The sequence below is a fragment of the Pseudopipra pipra genome, chromosome 4, assembly GCF_036250125.1.
Source record: "Pseudopipra pipra isolate bDixPip1 chromosome 4, bDixPip1.hap1, whole genome shotgun sequence".
Classification (NCBI taxonomy): domain Eukaryota; kingdom Metazoa; phylum Chordata; class Aves; order Passeriformes; family Pipridae; genus Pseudopipra; species Pseudopipra pipra.
This window is the reverse complement of record NC_087552.1, coordinates 67,125,243-67,146,613: the sequence shown is the minus strand read 5'-3', so window position 1 is coordinate 67,146,613 and position 21,371 is coordinate 67,125,243. Positions and strand designations below refer to the sequence as shown.

General features: G+C 40.7%; 2 protein-coding genes across 12 annotated transcripts in view; one reads left to right on the top strand and one right to left on the bottom strand.

Moving 5' to 3' along the window:
- The window catches only part of ZFYVE28 (zinc finger FYVE-type containing 28), a 151,863-nt gene extending 140,790 nt beyond the window's left edge, over positions 1 to 11,073 (bottom strand). For 3 of the 6 annotated variants that reach the window (XM_064653400.1, XM_064653402.1, XM_064653404.1), the window contains exon 1: positions 10,786 to 11,071. In XM_064653400.1, the coding sequence (XP_064509470.1) occupies positions 10,786 to 10,824 (39 nt within the window). In that variant the 5' untranslated portion in view covers positions 10,825 to 11,071. Of the gene's footprint in view, positions 1 to 10,785 lie in introns of all 6 variants that reach the window. The other 3 variants (XM_064653401.1, XM_064653403.1, XM_064653405.1) reach the window with 2 other exon arrangements.
- A 345-nt stretch (positions 11,074 to 11,418) lies between these two features.
- The window catches only part of CFAP99 (cilia and flagella associated protein 99), a 54,783-nt gene continuing 44,830 nt past the window's right edge, over positions 11,419 to 21,371 (top strand). For 4 of the 6 annotated variants that reach the window (XR_010430266.1, XM_064653394.1, XM_064653395.1 and 1 more), the window contains exons 1-2: positions 11,419 to 11,818; positions 14,773 to 14,900. Coding sequence is in view for 5 of the 6 variants with exons in the window: in XM_064653394.1 (XP_064509464.1) it covers positions 11,434 to 11,818; positions 14,773 to 14,900 (513 nt within the window). In the remaining variant the exon portion in view is untranslated. Of the gene's footprint in view, positions 11,848 to 12,927; positions 12,946 to 14,772; positions 14,901 to 21,371 lie in introns of all 6 variants that reach the window. The other 2 variants (XM_064653397.1, XM_064653396.1) reach the window with 2 other exon arrangements.

Here is a 21,371-nt window from a genome sequence, read left to right as displayed (position 1 = left end):
AAGTGCACTAAATAACCTCATCTCACCTTCATGCCTCAGTTCCCCATTTCAGTGATAGGAAGAATGACTATTTGTATTTGAAAGATGCACAGATGATACACAGGTTTTGGATCACACACAACATGCAGGCACACTAGGATATATATATATATATATATATATATATATATATATATATATATATATATATATATATATGGAAAAATAACTATAAAAAGAACTGGAACCAACCTCACAACATTTCAATGCTTGACCTGACTGCTAACAAATGACTCTGGGCTTAAGCAAAAATTGTGCTTAGCTTTCTTACAGTAAAACTAATGTTTCTATGAGAAAGGTTGTCACCTATTAACTCTTCAGGATCACTCATGAAGCATTCTTTATGACAGTCTTACACGGTTTATGATTTCTCAAAAAGTATGAATTTATATCTATCAGACATTTTTTTCAAAACTAATCAAAAAGCTTATTATGCACTGGTCAAGTCATAGGAAGCCAGATGAAATTAAGCAATGGACAACCTCTTTGCTTCACGCAGGAAATAAACAACTAGGCACCTTCAATTCACCACCACTGATTTGTTAACATCAGAACAGGAGATCATATATATATAATATACACACACACATATATATACACATATATTACACTAAGAAATTAACAGAACATTTATAATACAGAAGAAAAACTGTTCTAATTTTTTCACACTGAAAAGAATGTCATGGCTTTAAAAGATGCATTCATTTTTGAAAAAGTTGCATCCCAGTTCTGTATCTAAAAATACTTTAAATTCAGAGGTAAGTTATTTTAACATTAACTTCCTTGTTTCTTGTTCTCAACTGTACACAAAACTGCCTACTATGAAAGTGCAGAACAGTTACTCTCAAACTGCAATAGGAAAAGAAGAAATGAACTGAAAAACAGTTACAACCTAAGGCTAAGGCTTTCTTAAAGAAACTAATTGTCAAATGCAATAGCGTGGTCAATTGAGAAAATATAACTTTAAAAATAACTAGATAAAAACATTAAAGTGTCAATAGAATATAGGCTCTAAAACAAAGATAAATGCTTGCTTGTCTCTTCTAGTGAGAGAAGTGAAGAGAAAAAAAACCTATTACCTTTCTACTTCAGTCCCTGTCTTCCTACTGTCACCACAAGTATCAGGTCTAGTATTTGTCAAGTATCTTGACTGAAATCAAGAGGGGAAAAAATTTGTATCAAGTCCGCAATTATGCACAAAACACCACCAAAAAAATCTAGGTGGAAGTAATGTTAGGGAAACAGAGGGCACTGCAAGCAGTGAACAAAAGTTTTGGACACAGAGGTATGACATAATCTAGGAAAAAAAAAAAAAGAACTGCAATTAAAAAAACCCAACCACAAAATCAAAAACCAGTCTTACTGAAAATGAGAATATTTGCTGTGGATATAATATCTTCCTCAAATACATTCAGTCAACTGCTTCAACAAAACTGTTAGCAAAGAAATTATCAAAATACAGTAAAACTAAAACAAACAAACAAACAAACCAAAAAACACTCTTCTACACAGTAACTTCAAAATATCACCACAATACCTGAAATCAGATTCTCCAACATGAACACATAAATTCTCAACAACATGTTCAATAATCACTTCAATATCAAGAAATTAGTCAAAGTAACAATTACACCAGTGAGAACCTGTCAGTACATAATATGCACTTTTTAACACAAGGCACATCAACTAACCTCCCCACTTCCAGTTATTTGCTGCTGATCGTGACATAACATTCTTATGCTCAACTTTACACAAAAAAACCCTCAGGTAACTCTGCAGTGCACAGGAAGACCATTCCTTGAAAGAACCCACTACAACCTACAAACCTCCAGATCCATCCAAACTCACCACCAGGAATACCTGCATGAAGCAGAAGCAGACTTACAGAAAAATCAGTGCAAACCTCACATTTTACAGCCACACAACAGGGCCTGTGGGTTCACTTGCAGGAACAGAGCGTGTTTCGCCCGTGGCACCACACGTCCTTCCAGGACCTGCACTCATGTAATCACCATGTTCCAGGAGGAACATGCACCACTCATCACCAAGGGACACAGAAACGCCCAGTTACCAGTCCCACTTCATCTCTTACGCCTCAGTGAGGACCTGCAAGATTCCTTAAAATACAAAGCAAAACAAATCATGGGTGCCAGATGAGATATGAAGGCCTTGTACATTTTTGCCTATTTCTTACATCATATTAACTGTTCCTTATTCTACAAGGGCTTCTGTCCATATTGCACCATAAAAAGACATGACTTCTATTGTATCAAGATATTTTTGTAGGGCTGTTGATCAGATCAGGCACACTCATCCAGCTTTATAAAAAAATATTTAAAAAAACCCCACTAAATGTTTAGCAATGCAGGCACTCTGTGTATATATATGAATCTTGAAATAAAGTAATAGCAGACAGTCCTTTGAGAAATGTGGAGGGTTTTATAAGAAGAAGGCTGATATGTTCTCATTTGCATGGTAAGAGCACAAAAACTTCAGCAACCGGACCAAGACAGCAAGGAGAAATTTCTGCCTGGAGATTGGTGCTTACAGAAGCAGAATTAGAGAAAAACATTAATATGACAGCCCATACCATTCCTAAAGAAGCTTATTAGATGACAAACATCCAAAAGCCACTTATAGACAAACACACAAGACCCCTTTCGTGCTCAGCTCCTTTCATGGCAGGAAACAATAACCTGAATAAACCAGGGTTTTGAACATCTGAAGAACTTCAGAACGTCAGGAAACATTTCCTACTTTAAAAGGAAGGTGAGAATTAGAAGAATGCAAAGCAGAAATGCAGAACACCCTGAGCATCCGGTTAGTTTAGCTTCAACCACCTATAATTCTCAGAGATCAAAGTGCCATTTGAAGGCAGGTATTAACACATTCCAGCATAAACATCACCCCAATTTAAATTAATCTGTGTTCCACTTCAAAATAAATAGCAGGCATTTTGAAAGACTACAAGAGTCATCCTCCCTTTTTCCTCCCTCAAATTATTTGTCTTACATTTTTATGCCAAGTGTTTTTGTCAACCCCACCTTCTTCACCTGCCTTCTCCAGTGTCCTTTCCCCCATTTGCTTTCTTTTCATTCATTCACCCAGAGTGGTACAGCTGGAACCGACCTGATGCCCACTCTTACATTATTCATTCTGAATGGCTTTCAAGTGTGAGTAAAGACCCTGAGAGGGAAGAAACATAAGAGTATGGCCTACCAGGACAGAGCAGAGCAGAGGCAGTCCCTAGGTGATGTGCTCAGAGGTCCACTCCCCTTGCTGTAGATTCTTACACAATTCCCCAACCTCACTGCAGAATCCTGTTTCCTAATTCACTTCCTGTCCATCAGCTTTTCAGGGCGATCAAAAGTGATAATAGTACAGGGAGGAGAGGGCGGTGAATGTAGAGGAATCAGACTAAGAACCACCATTGATAGGATCAGAGAGAGGAATTGTCAGGCCAGAAGCCTGAGGAAGTAATGCAAAAAAGTCACTGACTACTGGGGAGACAAGAAAGAAACTCCTACTGCCTTCAGGGTAGAACAGAAATACTCAGACAGGATGTAATAAGTCTGACCCACATAATCAAAATAAATAAATAAGAGTAAGACCTTCCAGTTACAGCAGTAAGCTGTACTGAGATGGGAATGCTGCATCTCTGAGTTATCCAAACATTCTGCCTCCCAAAAAACCTTGCTCTTTCCTATATCCTAAATTTAGACCTCTAGAAAATGCATTACAGTCTTTGTCACTCACCTGTTTTCAAATAGCAGGCAGCTGACACTGCCTCAAAGGAAAATCATATTCTATTACACTGAGCTGTCCACCAGACACAGGCTAAGTGCTCTGCTTTTAGCTGACTTAGGGAGAGCTCCAGTTTACAGGATTCAACAGCCTCAGCTAGCATGGAATGCAGCATCTCACTTCCTGAAGGCAAGCAGGAGGCATATGGCCATGACACCAACGATCCCAGACTTGGCATTTTAAGTACAATAAATATTTGGAATATCGTGTACTTTCAAGATGAAAACAAAGATTCAGCTGAAAACAGGTCAGACAGACTCCAGCAGCATCCTCCAGTTAAATGACCAAGCTGGAGGAACTTGCTCTTTCACATGCACCATGAAGGTGGGTCTGTCTTTAAACATGAGCCAAGCAAACATACACAGCCTTCAATTATTTATTTTTAACACCATTATTTAAAAATAGTTTTACTGAATTAATTTAAATAAACGTTGCTAGCACAACTGCCAGGAAAGTAGATCATCATAACTACTAAAGCAGTTACATGAAGCACATCAACAGCATTTTCACTATTTTTCAGTTAGTTCAGGAAGAAAATATTCTTCTGCCATCCAATGCTGAGGATATTTTAGGTGAGTTGTTTTTGTTTTGTCATTCCTCTAAAACAACCTAGGAAGAGTGCACTGTAATCTTTAAGAAGCAAGTTTTTCTAGATTCTGTTAAGTACCACCACATTGTGGAAGTAGAGGAACAGAATCTAAAACATCCAAATCAAGTTTCCAAGAGAAAGACCAGAAGATAGTCTGCAGGACAAGGGACACAACAGGTGACACCACTGGCTGTTTGAAAAAGTTTCTAATGAAAATGCCTGCCTCAGTGGGATCAAACTCAACTTTAAGCATTGAGAAGCCAGTAGTCATTACTGAGACCAGAAGTATAAATGAATTGAAAAATTATTAGTCATTTTAAGGAGAAGTCTTCATGAGCTTTTGAATTATAAGGGTACAATCTGTAGCTCAGCAAACTCCTAAGCTGCAGACTACCATAAGCTTTAAAAAAAAAGCCCAGAAGAAATATCAGTTTCTATTCATCTCATTGTTTTTCCCTAGGCATCTGCCACAGGACAGAGATAACCACCAGACATCACATCAGGCTAGGTGGACCTGTCATCTGATATACAATGACTCTGCTCACAGCAATCTGCATCAAAAATAATTTTACAAGGTGTGTATGTATTCCACAACAGAGTAATTAAAAACAGCCAAGCAATTCCCTTAATAGACAACTGCAATAATTACCTACTTCCCCTCTTCAGACACAGGTAAAACCAAGGCTAAGAAACAATATGACTGCAGGTAATTGTCTTCATTTAGCTGCAGTGCTACAATCCATCAGCGAAGAATTATTAGTTCCCACACTTGTGTTCAAACCACTAGATGGTGCTTCTAAAATGAAGCAATTCAGTATGCAAAACTCTGAATAATGCATGATGATTTATAAGTTGCCTTCCTCAGGACTGTTATCAATAACACTGATTAATGTAGTTAAATAGCTGCAGTCTCTAAACAGAGAGGGGCAACGAGAATAATTATGCAGATAACCGAGATCAAAGATCTGATCATTAAAACAGTGCCTTTCAAATACCCAGTAAAAGCTCTTTCTCCAACTAAGAGAAACTCCTCAATCTTCTGTCTTGTAAAGTCATTAGTTGTTAATATAAATATTGCATTAAATAATACATTTTGCTCCCAAACTGCTGTGCCCAAAGGCTTTGAATACTGTATGGCACCAGTCAAGAGAACCTTTTAAGTTATAAATAGCATTTACCTCTTCTTTCACTCTTCATTCTAAGACATTTTTCCCAAGACTAAACTCGTTCTAGTTCTCTTTTGTGAAGAGCAACCCTTCAAGTTTAAGATTTTGAAATCAGACCTGAATTAAGATGTTAGCTGCTTTCCATCTATCACTGGTAAATCATCCTTCCTTTTTCATCCACTCTCCCAAAATCAGTATCAACAGTTGCTTGGTTATTCCAGCAGCTTTGTCCTTTTCATTTCTGACCGTTTCCATCTATCAAAACACTGCTTAAAATAATTCTTCATGCATCTCATTCTATTGGCCCAATTTTAAAAATGCTTTTTGCAGTATGTTAAGCACAGTTGACTGTGTAATTTTTTACTATCTTCCACTCTTCTAAAGTTCAAACTTCTATTCATCTTTAAAGATCTCTTACTCTTTTCCTCCTTACAAAGTTTTCCTACCAAAAAATCCTACAAACAAGTTTCTTCTCTTACTGTAAAAAAAAAATCAGTTTTAACTATTTCCTATTGTATTTTCCATCTTTTACTTCGAGTCAGCTCTGCCATTAAGCAACCCTGACAACACTGCTGAGAAAGATGACCTCTAGCACTTCCTGCATTACTTTGCACAAGGAGAAGTATTAAAAAAAAGTAAAAAATCCTAGATGAGTGTTGAACATTAAAAGCTGTACATAAGGTAATCTCATTGTTTGGGGGGTTTGCCACTGGCTTTCACTTTTCTACTTTAGGTGATTGCTCTTGATCCCCTAGGCATGCTCTCTTCACCTTACTTGCGTTGAGATCTTCCAAGATACCCACTTACTATCTATTGTTTTAAGCCTTTTTTTGTAATTAGCATACCTATCTATTGCTCAAAGTCCTTTAGCAACTATTATTAGCAACAATTATTACTACCTATGGCTTACTTTCATATAAATGTAGCTAAGAAGATCCCTAAAATAGTAAGAGAAAGGTACTGTGCACAAACCCAGAAACAAGCCTTCTCCAAGAACCTGCCATTCCACTTATCCTTAAATGTTATTTCCGATCACAGAGCACCACTGCAGACACATTAACGGGCAGCAAGAACCTCTTGTCTTGAAGATGCATCTGCTAATCCAGCTGCAGAAAGCAATGGTCAGATTTAAGAAAAGAAACCAATGACCAGTATTTCAAAACAAACGCCCAGGAAGGAAACAACTACAATACTCAGCACCTCAAGCGCTCCAGGGGGAGATGATGCACAGTCCCTGAGGGGCGTGAAAGAGCTCTGCTGAGTACCCACTTGTCACTAAGTGTTCACTCCGAGCTACAAGTTGGGGCCATTTCCTTAAATCTGCCTTCACATCTCCATGGGAGTTAGGCTGGCTTTTATTCAAAACAGGCACTAAGGGCACAGCTGCACTTCGGTCAGTCTTTGAGGAGAGAGGTGTTAAAAAACACAACTACAAAACCTCCAGGCTTTATGCAAGCCTTGGGAGCACCCTTTAACTGGGGCAGTGCATTCACAAAGCACTATCTTTACTACCAATAACTATGAATTCTGAGTGAATTACAGGAACATAAGACATTCTTTAACATTTTCTGCTAGAAGTTCACATATACAAAGTGAAAGAAACTAGGAGCAAATAAATAGGTTAATGAATGCAAATTGAAATAGCAAAAAAGAAGGTAAGGTCTCATAAAAAAAAAAAGTCCCTGGCTTTTGTCCCCCAGGTAAAAATTTATTCAGAGATGTAAATCCAAAGCAAGCAATATTTTGGGAAAAAATAAGTATGAAAAATAAACATACACTGAAGATGTTTCGGTCTGTTATGCTAAGCAGATTAAAAGCATATTCAAGTTGTGGTTAGAGACAGACCTTTTTTTTCCCCCATCAAACACTAAACAGGTCTTTCAAAATACCAGTACAATATGAGCTCAATTCAAAGCAGGTATCCCTGTGAGCTAGTTACCCACGCATTTTTCAAGCCAGTCTACAGATTTAAGCTGCAACATTCACAGAAATTATTCTAAATTCTTTGGATATCAAATGCATTTCAAAACTCTGCAGAACCAGTCCAGTTTCGTATTTTTACTGGATGCTCAGATCTGTCTGGGAGCATGTTCTGACCGGACACCTGTGGAATGCTCCAGCAGCAGACGGTACAAGATAAGAAATTCCCTGAACTGACAGGAAATACTTCTATCATATCTGTGCATACAGACAAGTATTTTGATTTAGAAGGGATCATCCTTTGTCTCAGGAAGGTGGCAGTGCCTGGGAAGCCTGCAGTGTGTCCCCCAGGTCAAACAGAGCAACTGTTGTTCCAGCAACGTGCTGCAATTCAAGAACGCTATTGCTTCAAATCACCCGTTTTCTCCTGGTTCAAAAGCAAACACCTACCTCCCTCCAAAAACTTCACACCTTGAATCCACAGGCCCTCAAAGCAAAACACATCTGACAGACAACATTTTAAAAATTAAAAAACAATCGATGTGGCACAGGAGGCTGGAAACAAAATCCCATCTCTGCTCTGTCTCCAATACATCAGTTAACAGTCTGCGCCCTACCAGCTCTACAGATCATGTCTCTGCTATTTATTTCATTCTCCGGTTACCTCCACCCCGGCATTTGATCCAGTTTATTAAAATCTGGCATATCAGCATACCTGAGGAATAGAGCTGGACAGGAAGACTGCACCAGGATCTAGGAGAGCCGTGCTGTTCCCGTGACAAGCTCGCAACATTAGTCAAGACTTTCCACCTCCTACACCCACATTTTCTCTCCCATTCTTGGTATGTTCAAACAGATGCAGCAGTTACCAAGTAAATATCCCTGCCTCGATGCAGGTCCCTGCATCTTACAGGAACTGATGATTATCCTGAGAGTTTTGTGATTCCATCTTGTTATGCACTATCTGTTCTGCTCTGTTTCCCCATCTCCACCATTTACAAAGATTAAACTGAATTAATTTACATATTTTGGGGTTGGGGTTTTTGGGGGATGAATTATGAAACAGTTCCCTTGGGATTAAACTAAAGCACATATTCAGGTTTCTGAGCAGGTTGCACTGTGAATTTGCTGCACTCTGATGTCATCCCCCACTGCCTTCAAAAGTCTCTCTGAATGGCCACCAAAGCTGTAGGCCAAATGCCCAGCGCCACCAAAATCTGCTGCCATGCACGAGTCCTATTATACGACAGTAGGATCTGGAATGCTTCAGAAGCAGCATTCCCCATCACTGGGAGTAGCAAAATCTAACTGATATAATGTATCATGCTTAGTACCTAACAGAGGATTACAAGTAAGTAACATCAGTCATGAGTGGTGATAACCCCCAAAAGAATAAATATTCAGGAAAGTCATCTTCAAAATACAGTATATTCAAAACAGCCTATGGAACCCATTAACCTTAGGGAAGGAATCCTAAGGATTCCTTGACCCAATACAAAAGCAAGTAGTCCAACCAGGAAAGGTACAGCCTCCAAATGTGAGCTCCTCCATCTTACAGTCTATCAGAGAAGTGCTATTCAAACTTCTTTGGATTTAATGACACTACCCACACCGATTCAATAGGGACACCAGGAAAAATGCCTGTTTCTGAAGCTACTACAGTTCGCCAGCAGCCCATTCTGAATACCAAACAAAAATTACCCAGGAAGCCACTGAAACTAACAAAAACCGTTGGCAAAGAAAGCATAAATATGCAACAAAAAGGACCTGGTGCTGGTTTTAAACTAACAGTAATAGATGTCATTGATTTATGAGGTCCAGTGTCATGCAACAGGCTTGAAAAGTTCCTTCACCAGAGAGGTCTCATAGAAGTATAATGATACATTGTTTGATACAGACCCTGAATGCTGAACACACATCATACAACAACGAGACAGTATATTAATATGTAAATTTTATCACAAAAAGATGAAATCTCCATTGGAAAGAAAAATAACATGAAATCTAATGAGTTCTGGTTAAAAAAAGCAGTGACAGAAGCGATTTTTGCAATGATTTCTTCTGCATTTAAGAATACCAGTATTTCTTTCTGTTCATTAACTGTTCCTCTCATTTTTTCCCTGGTATAAACCAAAAACAAATAACAAAGTTTAATGAAAGCTACCTACAATTTGTTACTGTATTTTCAGTTACTTAATCTCTACATTATTTTCCTTTCAGCTATTAGCGGCAACAGCAACATCAGACAGTATGTATTCTTCAGCAGTACCCAGAATTATGACTACATACAAAATCCATAAAGCCAGCACAATACGAACTTTTATTCTGCAGAATTGCCTAGAGTTTTTTTTTCTTTTTTTAAACTGCAACACACTGGGCGTAATTCAGCCAAAAGGAGTGAGTACACAGGAGATTTACTGAGAAAAATCTGAGACTTTGCTCAGAAAACTGCGACTTAACATCATTACTGAAATTAAAGCATAAGGAAAAAATGGGCGATAGCGACAAACAGGGACAAAAATGAAATTAGATACTTGATAAAGTGAATAACTATACTGACTGCTGTGATGTCTGGACAATAAAAGGATGCTCTAGATGTTCAAAACCAGCAATGCCCTTCATTTACAACCCGAACATCACATGCGAGACAAGATCACTCTCCAGACAGTTGTTACTTAACTCGTGCCAGAAGATGGTAATTTCATTACAAAGCAAACTGCGATTCTTGGATTTCTTCCAAGAATTTCAAAGCGAGAAGGGCAGAAAATAACACACCTACAGAAAGCACCGTTCAATAAATCTCCTTAACTTAAAAAAGTTCTCGGGTGCGCACCCAGGCAGCGTTACCGGCACCGCGGGAGCGCCCGCACGTCTCCCTGGTCCGGGCTCCGCGCAGCGCACGGGGCAGGGCCGGGCACCGCCGGCAGCCCCGCGGTGCGGGGAGAGCCCCGAGCCCGCCCGGCCGCGCTCCCGCCGGGCCGGACCCGCACCGCGGCTCCCGCTCTGCTTTGTCATCCCCCCGCCGCAGCGGGCGAGACGCTCACACCGCCGCTCCCGCAGCCCCGACACCGAGCGCGCCCGGCGGGACCGTCCGAGCGCCCGCGGGCTCCGCTCGCCCCGCGCGGCTCCTGCGGCGGCGGCACCGGCGCGGAGGGACCCGCGGCGGGATCCGCCGGGACCCGCGTCCCGACCCGCGCCCGCGGGTTGAGGTGACCCCGGAGAGAGGCGCCGGGCGGCGGCGGCAGCTCCTCCTCACAACCAACTTGCCTTGGGTTTGTAGAGCCACTTTCTGAACCTGTTCATCATCACCGCGGCCGCTGACACCCCGCCGCCGCCGCTGCCACGGGGGGTGCCGGCTGCCCGCCCGAGCCGCTCGGGGGACCGGGGGCGAGCCCTGCCCCTCTCCGGGAGGCTCCGCCGGATGGTCTCCTGCTGTTTGGCCGCTCCAGGCGCGGTAGCGGCCGCGGGCGCTCCCTCAGCGCAGGGACCGAGCGGCAGCTCCGCGCGCTCCGCGCCGCCCCGACCGCCCCCAAAACATTGCGCGGCCGGCGACAGCGCCACCCCCTCCGCGCATGCGCGGTACCGCCCCCGTGCCCTCCCCTCCCCACCCAATCGGGTGGCGGCCCCGCCCACCAGGCCGCTCATTTGCGTAACACGCGGCGGGGGGCGGGCGAGCCGCGCGCCTCGCGGGCCACGCCCTGGCGCGGGGGATGCCGGGACTCGCAGTCCCTTGTGGTCTCTTGTAGTCTTCTCTGTGGGCTGGTCTGCGCGCGTCCACTCGGGGGATCGCAGACTCTGTTCGTGCCCGTCCGCGCTTCCCATGCACCGGCAACTGGCGGCTGACCGGCCGCTGGCTGCTCGTGAGCGCAAACCGAGGAGGCGCGGAACGAGACGCTTGGCAACGGCGGCAAACAAATGCCGCCATCTTGTTTCCCCCGCGTGGGTAGTTCCGCGCCCCCGGTCGCGCCGTCCCTCAGCGCTGAGGAGGGCGCGGCAGGACTACAGCTCCCAGCATCCCTCGCGCGCCCCTGGCAACGGCGCGAGCTGCTGAGAGCAACTGGGAACGCGACTGCGAGAGCAGCGAACAGCCAGGGACGGGAAAGGGAGCACCGGGCGAGCCGGGAACGGGAGCACAGGGTTCGGCCAGGGACGGGACAGGGAGCACCGGGAACAGCTAGGGACAGGACAGGGAGCAGCGCGGGCAGCCGGGAACGGAGCGCCGGGAGCAGCGGGAACAGCCAGGGACAGGACAGGGAGCAGCGGGGGCAGCTTGGAGCGCCGGTGCAAGGCAGCTGTGGCCGTACGTGACCCCTCCGGAAAGAAAAGCGGGTACAGTCCCTGATGTGTGAGAGTGACGGGAGCTCTGGGCAGGCTCATGGCTCCTTCACTTTTTTATTATCATGTAATCACAGATTCACAGAATGGTTTGGGTTCGGAGGGACCTTAAAGCCCATCCAGCCCAGCCCATGGGCAGGGACACCTTCCACTAGACCAGGTCGCTCCAAGCCCCATTTAGCCTGGCCTTGGACACTTCCAGGGATGGAGCAGCCACAGCTTCTCTGGGCAGCCTGTGCTAGTGCCCTCACCACCCTCACATTAAAGAGTTTCTCCCTAATATCTAATCTAAACCTGCCCTCTTTCAGTGTTCATTTTTATTATGTTTTCATAAATGCAATAGAAAAGATCAATGGGGACTGTGTTACTCTGTGGAGGGGGTTGCTTTGCTATCTGAGATTTTGGATGAGTAGGAAACCTTGGTGTCCGTTTGTTAACCCACCTTGTAAATATGCAACTTATTTGTAAAAGGTTTGTACAATGAATATTTAATTGTTAAGTGCTACAAGCCAATAGTTTAAAAATGCCATGTCATGTCAAGTAAACCACCTTCAATAAGTACGCAAAACACTGACATTCATGCAAATTGAAATGAAGATCCGGACTATAGATACTCAGGGTGAACATTTTCCATCTGATGCCTTGCTTCCTTAAGGGAAGGATGTGCTAAAAAGAGGCCCCGTGCCCAGAACTGCTCTGAGTGACACTCAGCAATGCAGAGAAGTCCAGAGTAAATGAGAATGTCAGGATGTAAACACTGGGCAACTGTACCCTGTATGAAAACCATCGGGACAGTCGTACCCTGGATTAGTGGCCCTGTTTCTAGCACACAGCTGAGAAACACCTCATTCCATTTTGAGCAGTAGCTGCTTGATCTGACTGAATTTTGCAGGGAGGCTTAGTTCAGCTCTTTTTAAAGACAGCTTTCATCAGAGGAAATGCAATCGCAGTCTTTCTAGGCCAGGAGCGTAGGAGCGAATGTAAAACCTGAAGGAATCTTTCAGGTCATTGAAACCAGTCCCTACAATTGTGGATAATCTTATCCTATGTAATTGCTTTCAAAATATCTCCAAGCTCCATTGTAAGAAAAGGGTAAATCAGGTTCTCACCTCCCTTTAACTGAAATCTACAGCTGATGATGAAAGAAAATTTCTGCCATTTTATACCCCGTATAAATTTATATAATTTTTATACATAGCAATTAGAGTATTCTCCTAAACGACTGTGTGGAAACAAGGGTGCATGTCATACCAAAAGCATTTTATTCCCAATGTGTATGTTTTAAAACATTGACAATAGTAATAGCAGCATGTTTAAATGCAAGTGAAATTCTGTTAAGAACTCGTGTATGTCAAGAGATCTCAAAGCATTACTACATCTTAGTTTTTGTATTCCAGTTTTTGGTTTCAATTGTTGTTATTTGGGGGGGAGGAGTGACTATCAGCGTGTACAGAGCATGAGAGCTCAAATTTCTTTCTGCTGTGCCAGAAGAAAAAATATTTGTTGCTGGTAGATCTGTTGGAGCCTGAATTACGATTCAGCCTGAAGTACAGAGGTATTTCTCTCTCGCTCATCCAGAATCCCTTGTGAGTGTAAGAAGCTTGGCAGGTTCTTACCTGAGAAACAAATGATTCTCAGAGGAGTGGAGAAACAGCAACTCCCCTGTGACAGAGAAACAGTAGTGCCTCTTTATGTATTTGCCATCCCTTGTCATGTTCCAGCCCTGTTTTGAGGGACTATTTTTTTTAATTGGACATTTTGTGTTGATCATACCAAGTAACTGAATGCCTGTATTGAACATAATCACAGACAAACTCTTTTTTCAGCACTTTAGAAGTGCTATTTAGGCAGTTTTTATTGAGTATGGTAATGCTGAAAGGCAGAGTACAGAACCACTGTATCTGGAAATGTTATGATATCATTTTAAAGCAAGAAATTAATTATCTTTACCACAGTGGGAATTAATCATCTTGATCAAGCATTCTTTTCTGGCATCAAAATATGATGATATATAAAATACAAGAGCTATTTTCAAAAACTTATTTTATTTTCACCACTGAAAATTACTTTTGTGCTCATTTTTTTTTTCCCATTGCTAAACCAGATTAATGACTTTCAGGCCTGATCATTGCTATCATTTGTCTTTCATACACCACCACATGTGCACGAGTAGGAACAAATGCATTGTAGTTCTTGCCATGTGAACATTAAAATCAAGGTAACCACTCCTACAAATTCTCAGACATACGAGTAAGACATCATTTGAGATGGACAGAATGCAGTCATTTCACAAACAAAGCATCAAATATAACAAGCACCCACCTGCTGAGCCTTCAGAAACCTTGACAGTGACCCAGAGAACTGATGTGACTGTGGCCCAGTTACTGACCAACACTGTCTCATTGCTTCCTTATAATTCCTCTCTCATCCTGTTCTCTTGTTTTGGAAAATTAGGTTTTAACAGCAATATGTGATGAGATTTAAGACTAAAATTTTGCTTTCTGTTGCATCTCACTGGAAAGAATAGTGTGTTAAATAGGACCTGTATGGCACATAGGCAAAAATTCATACTTTTCTCTAGTATTACCTTTAGTTATATTTTGTCAAATAGCCTGGCACAGGTTACTTTTGTCAAATACCTAACCATTTAGGTATCATCCTAAAGATATTTTAAGATTTTTACAGAATAAGAAATATGTAATTTTGTTGAAATATGTAAGAAATATGTATTTTATTTTATTGATGTTTGTACTGTATTTTCCTTTCTCCTGTTAGCTGTTCTGAGTAACTGTGATTTTGAAAGCTTGACCTAAATGTTCTCTTCTATGTTACTGCAGTATCTTCTGTATGAGCCTATCAACATACATTATGCCACAACTGAAGGGGGCATGAAAAATTAAAGGTTTTCTGTATTTATAGGATTCTCCATGGTGAAGATGGTCAGATATAGAGAACTTATTGCAGTAATAGTGCAACAGCTTGACAAGTTTAACCCTGAAAATCAGAACGTGGAGGATTTCTTGAATGAATCAGCTGTGATGTTGCAGGTATATTAAGTGTCAGTTCATCTTACATAGCTTACTTTGTTTTACTATGTGATTTAAAATATAAAGATGTCTCTTTTCTAACATGTTGTTGTAACTTTCATTGATTTTTCTTACAGTGACATTTTTCATTCATGAGTAAAGTCCAAATTTCTTACAGTTACCACCAAAAAATAAGGCAGTAAAGATCAGAATGGTTAAAAAACTGCTTGGATAAAAACAAAAAACAGGAAGGTAACAACCTTCTAAAATGGATCTGACAGTGATAGAGAAAACTTCTGTTCCACTTCTGACTAAGCTGTTCTGTAGTTTCTTATTCCTTTCTTCCTTCCACACAGAAGTTTCTGACAACCCCACCCATTTGTATGTACGAATGCAGTTCAGAAGCTGACTCACAGGATCAGGTACTCTTGCACTGAGGACATAAGTGACCATCAGAACAGTGGCATAGAAGGAAAGTGGCAGTAAATCAACTCCCTGATTCTAATCAAATACTGCAAGTAACCAGACCACGATTTGCCAGTATGTAGCTATAGTGGCTGGAGCAGTTCCCATCCTTTCCTGACCATGGTCTGTCACCTCTTCCCATCTCTTTATCCCCAGTGTCGCCCTGACTTGTGCTGAGGCAGCTTCTGGATTGAATCAGCTTTAGAAAATCACTAAGGGAAGGCAGTGATATTGTTTAGACTGCCATATGTTATCAAATGACATTGTTGGAGCTCTGATTCCACACTGCCATGTAGCTCCAGTACTCATTTCCACTTCTGACAATAAGGTCTAAACCATTTCTGTTCCTGTTAGATGGTCTGTTGCATTGATTTTGCATAAACACAAATGAGTACAAGAATATAAAATTATGGAGGTGTGATGTGAAAACCAGAGGCTGAGGCAGTGGCTCTATACACATTCCTTGGGTTCTTGCTTTCTTAAACAGTTTTCACTCAGACCCCTAGTTTCTGCCTCTGCCTTCCTGCCTTGTAGTACTGCCATAACCCTTTGTGCATTCATATGCTGAATTACATCAGGGAACTGATCCAGTTTCAAAATAATCCTTTTTTCACTGGGCTGAGAGCAGGTAAATTCAGCTACCACTGCTGCCAAAGTAAACACTTGTAAAAATGAATCTTCAGATCATTGTTCTTCTCAGTCCAGGAAAGGTGATACAAAGACAAAAGAAGCAGTAACTCCGTTACAGAAACATGAATCTAAATTTTCATTAAAAATCCTTTTAAAAGGGGAAGAAAAAGGAGGATAGCTGATGCCAAAGTTAAGGCCAAAATCTCTGGGATAGTTTCAGATCGCTTACTACATAATAGTAATAATAATCCAAGAAAGTAAAAAGTAATATATGTGTTTATATAAAATTCATCTTTATTTCAGTACCAAATGGGTGATTATAATTCATCATGAAAAATTCACTTCTTTCTTTTCTGTTTCATAATAGGCATATGATCCTGAAAATATTGCAGCATTTTTGTACACATGATTTCCAGGCTTGACCACTTACCAATTAGCCAGTATGAACTGACCCATGCAGAAACTTCCTTCAGTTTGTATCCTGAATGATGCCATCACTCTAAATCACAGACTTGGCCCGTGCCTGTACACCCCATGCCAGCAGCCTGACAAATAGCAAAGCTCGTGGTGTGTACTGACCAGACAAAAATAGGAGGGTCAGATTCCAAGAGCACAAATCTAAATAATTGCAAGACGCAGCTCTATGTTTATTTATTTACTGATTAGATATGCAGTATATCAGACTTTTCTACAAGTTGCTATCTTCTGTTCTGTTAGACTTTTCTAATTGGTTAGTGGTTTTTCGTCCCCTAAAAGTGCAATCGGGTTCCAGTCACTGTCAACAGTGTATGTTTCATTCATACTGCAGATCTTTATTGTATTTGGATCTTTAATAGTCTTTGTGTCCATTTAATGCAATATCTGAAGTGTCTTGTTTAGTTCTTTGATAACCTGTTGATATTCCACATAAAATATGCTCCTTAGCCTATTGTCTAGCTTTCTGGTTTTTTTCCTGGTGAAACCAACAATTTTGGGCTAGATTATTTCCCTCAAATAAAAACACAGTACACACAGTCATTCCAAAATATGTTCAAGGGAGTTCAGTACTCCACTAGCAGGGGCTGTAGGAGCCACTGTGATGCCAGTCTTGTTAAGTGGCAGATCCTGGAAATAAGTGCCTCTGACAGCCACACATTCTCACCTGAACAGCAAGGAGCAAATGACATTTTGCAGAGCAAAACCTTTGTCAGAATAAAGTAGGTTTTAAGAGCAATATAAATGTATGTATGATTGAAAGTAAACAAAATTACTTCTTTGGAAATCTAATAAATGAACTGAGGAGATGGCCATCCTTGGCTGATCAGAAATGGGAGATGACATCAGTAAAAAGTAAGAAATTATAGGCAGAATGGAACTGAGTTGTGAAGCGTCTTGACAGGCAGCTTCAGTTCTGTGTGCTAGAATCAACTGTGAGATGGTAGGTGGAGTAAGTGGGTCAAATCAATGGACTATCAGAACAAACTTAACAATAGCATTACAGATGGTTGATTCACTAAAGACTGGGTTAGTTATACTCAGGAAAGAGATGTTTATTGGAATAAAATAGAATATTTTGAGACACTACCTTAGATTTTTAGCTCTGAAGCAATAGGAGAATACTACTTGAAACCTACTGCTCAAAAAGAGTGAAGAAGATGTGCACGTAAACTGGTTATGATATCCTGGGGAGTAATCTGTGTGAAAAATGACCTCTGAGGTTATGAGCTTGACTGACAAGCAGGGTGGCAATAGTACCAATAAATGAGGAAAGAAATAGCATAAGAGTGCTGAAGTTTTGTCTTCACATTGTTGAAATTGAGCTGACAGCAACAAGAAGGAAGTGTCACAGAGAGAGGCCAGCATCCTCCACCGAAGTGTAGGCTTCTTATTTGTGTACATGATAAATGTGAATATGTTATGAAAGGAAGCTGGATGTAGTCCTAAGGGAGTGAGTCTGGAAGGCACAATCTGTCTTGATCCAAATATCCCTGTCATCCATCTACCAGCGGCATAAGACCATTCTTGTGGGAATCCTTGCAAATTAAGGCAGTAAAAATGGCTGTTCAAGGGAGGCACAGGAAGAGAAGTGAAAGTAGGAAAGCAAATATATTTTAAAATGAAGGACTGTACAACATAAATATGTAAAAAAAGAAAGAGGCATAAAATACAATGGGTTGAAGCCCTAGGGTGAAAATATGCTTGCTTTGCAAATGACAGTAAGAAGGAACTTGTAGATATTGATATTAGATCTTTTATTAACTAATACAATTGGTCTTTGTTGAAAGGTGACACAATCCAGAGCTTTGCATAGTCACCCTTCAGCAAGATTTTCTTTTTTTACTTCTAGATGTATGTAAGGTTAGGGATATAAGTAAAACAAAAGCCAAAATACATGATTGTGTGAAATAATACATTTTGCTCTTCCATTAAGACTGTGTAGAAATTTTTATATTTTGGCAGTGCACAATGGCTGTTCTGTAGAGGTTTGGAATACTCTGCTAGCCAAATATTGGGGGGATGGAAGCAAAAGGTAAACTGAGTTCTGTTCCAAGCTCTGTCATCTTTCTATCCCTGTCCTTTCTCTTACCCTCAGGTTTGCTTGCTCAGGTCTCTATTTAACCTGTCCCAGTTCCATCTCTTCAAGTGGTTGATTCCATTGCTATTGTCACTGTGCAGCAAGTCCTGCTTGCTCTTTGGTCTTGTTCCACTCATCTCAAAGTTCTTGCACATTCAGTTCCAGTCTCTACTGTTCCTAAATGGAGTAAGAAATATCTCTCTGCAAGCTGCAGCCCACAAGAGGCAGATATGACAGAGCAGGTAGGTGAGACAGGCTCTCTTCTGTCAGTGTGAGCTCCCAGACTGACCCAGCACAGCTTGTCCCAGGCTCATCCTGTACTGTAGTGAAAGCTCTGCTTGCCCTGGGCTAGGCACAGTCAGGGCACACAGAATTTTCAGGGGAGTTCACTGCTACAGTGTAAATTCACACTAAACACATGCAAATGGATGTTTTTTACTTGGCAAAATGTGCACGGATTTTCATAAGAAAACCATATGGCCAAATTTGTAAGGCACTGCTGACCCCTGTGTGCCACTTTGAAAATACATTCCTAGCTGTTTCCCTGCATTTGATTTGAAACTGCTTAATATTTCCAAATAGTCAGTTAAAACCCTGAAAATTGACAACTTTCTGTCAGAAATCAGTTACATGTATCAGGCCATGTGAGTTACTCTGGTCTTACTGCTCTTGAATAACATGGGGGGGTATCCATTAACTTCAAGAGAAGCAGAAGCGGCCTCTTGATTATTATTATTTTTATTTCTGAATGCATCTTTGTAATTCTGTTCAGTGTCCCGCCTGCACATATTCTCACTGTAGGAAATCTTGTCTCAAGCTTTGAGACAGAAACCTCTCCTGCAAACATTTGGGCATACACTCTGCTTCTGGGTATATTCTGGAGAGCCTGTCTGAAGTCAGAAGCATTACCCTGTACATATGTTGGTGTACATGAGATAAGTAGTTTGCTGTCTTTATTTACAGAGGAATGATGGCATTAGATACTGCTGTCAAGAGGTATGTTTTTTCCTGGCTGTATGTAGGATTTAGCTTTACACACTCCATTTACAGAAACGACGGCTGCGTGTCTAATCCCCGTGTACTGCTTTGCAAAATCACCCATCTTGCCCTGCATTTATGTAAGTGAGGTAGATCAAGCAGACACCATATCAAATAACTGTTGGGATACATTTTTCTTTTTCACTCATTGCTCTTTGCCACCACCCAGTGATTCAATATACAAATAGGAAATCAGAAAATTAGTGCTAAAGGAACAGAAAGTGAATTTTAAAGAGCAGTAAACCATTACTCTGGCAGTAGTTCAGGTCAGTCTGAACCACTGTACATCTAAAGATAAAATGTTCTTTTAGTATGATGGAAATGTATAAAAGAATTGCTGAGTGGCAGGTAGTTAATAGTGTTTAAAACCAATGTGTCAAGGGAGAACATTATCTCTGCAAGGCCACTCAGAAAGCAAGAAAGAAAGACATGTTCCAATCTCAGTTCCTATCTTCCAATTCCTAGTTCAGGCTTCTACATAAAAGTGGAGTTAGGTAGGAAAACTCACTGATTATTAGCCTCCTGTTTTTAGAGAAAAACAAATGAAATATGGAAGGATTTGTAATTATTGAATAGAGTAAGATGAATAACACAGTTTCCTCTAATTAGAGTGTTATGATCAAAATCAGTCTAGTGGCGATTCTATGTTAAACTCCTTACATTTTATTTCTGCTATATGTGAACTTTACATCATAAAAAGAATTTCTGTTTGTTGTTCTCAGCGAATGATCAGACTTGATTTTCTTCCGGGAAGAAAACTACACTTTGAGTTGTAATCCAGTTATTTACCATCTTTGTGTTTGCTGTATTGTAATTTATGATGTTTATAACATAATATTGGACTTGTTTTTGACTGCAAATATTTTCAATAAGAACATAGGTTCATTAGCAACATGATGGATGATTCCTAGTTGCAACAAACAAGCCCTCACCTTCAATCATGAAGAATCATGTTATTCCCTCAAACCTCCTAAAAACTAATAAGTCCAGTTAAATGTTTTTGCTATTAAAACAGAATTCAATTTGAATTATCCTGAATAACACATTTAACTTAAAGTAATTCCTAAGTTTATCTCAGATCCTGAAATTATTGGTGTTCACATTCAAATTTACATCTCTGTTTCTGTTGTTCTTCATTTGAATAGCCAGATTACTTTTTGTTTATCATCCTAAATGCATTTTAATACTCCTTTTATCAGACTGATGCCCTCCAGATAATATCTTCATTCTTGTGTACTAAACTCCCATCTTTTTATTAAGCATTCTTCAATTAAATCTATAAAAAATGATCCATATCCAGAGTGATGTTTCATCCAGTATATGTTGTACATAAAGATATCGTTTTATCAGACTGTTTTTTAGAAATGGACTGCATCTGCTTATTTTGAAAGAAGATTAAGTTTTGTAATTAACTGAAGCATCCCAGGTATTGTTCTTCCACGTGACTGTTAGGATCAAGCTTTTGTTACCATAACAGGAGACAGATTTAACACGGGAGTTACCATGCAATGTTTGTGCCTTTCTCTATGCAAATAACTCACTCTATTTGCAGTGGAATTATTTGCTTCAATTAGAGTTGCAGGATCAGAGCCATCACATTGACCTTTCTACATCTCAGCTACTGAAAAGCTTAGTTCTGTAAAATCAAAACTGCCACCCCAAATTCACTGTTTTGCTCCTTTATCCCTCCCATGTTGATAGCAAGATGAGCCTGTTTATAAGCTTTTCATTTCACAAGAACATGGTGTAATTTGGCACAACTCTTCATAGTTCTCATTTGTGCTGGTTCAGCTGTGTCTCACACA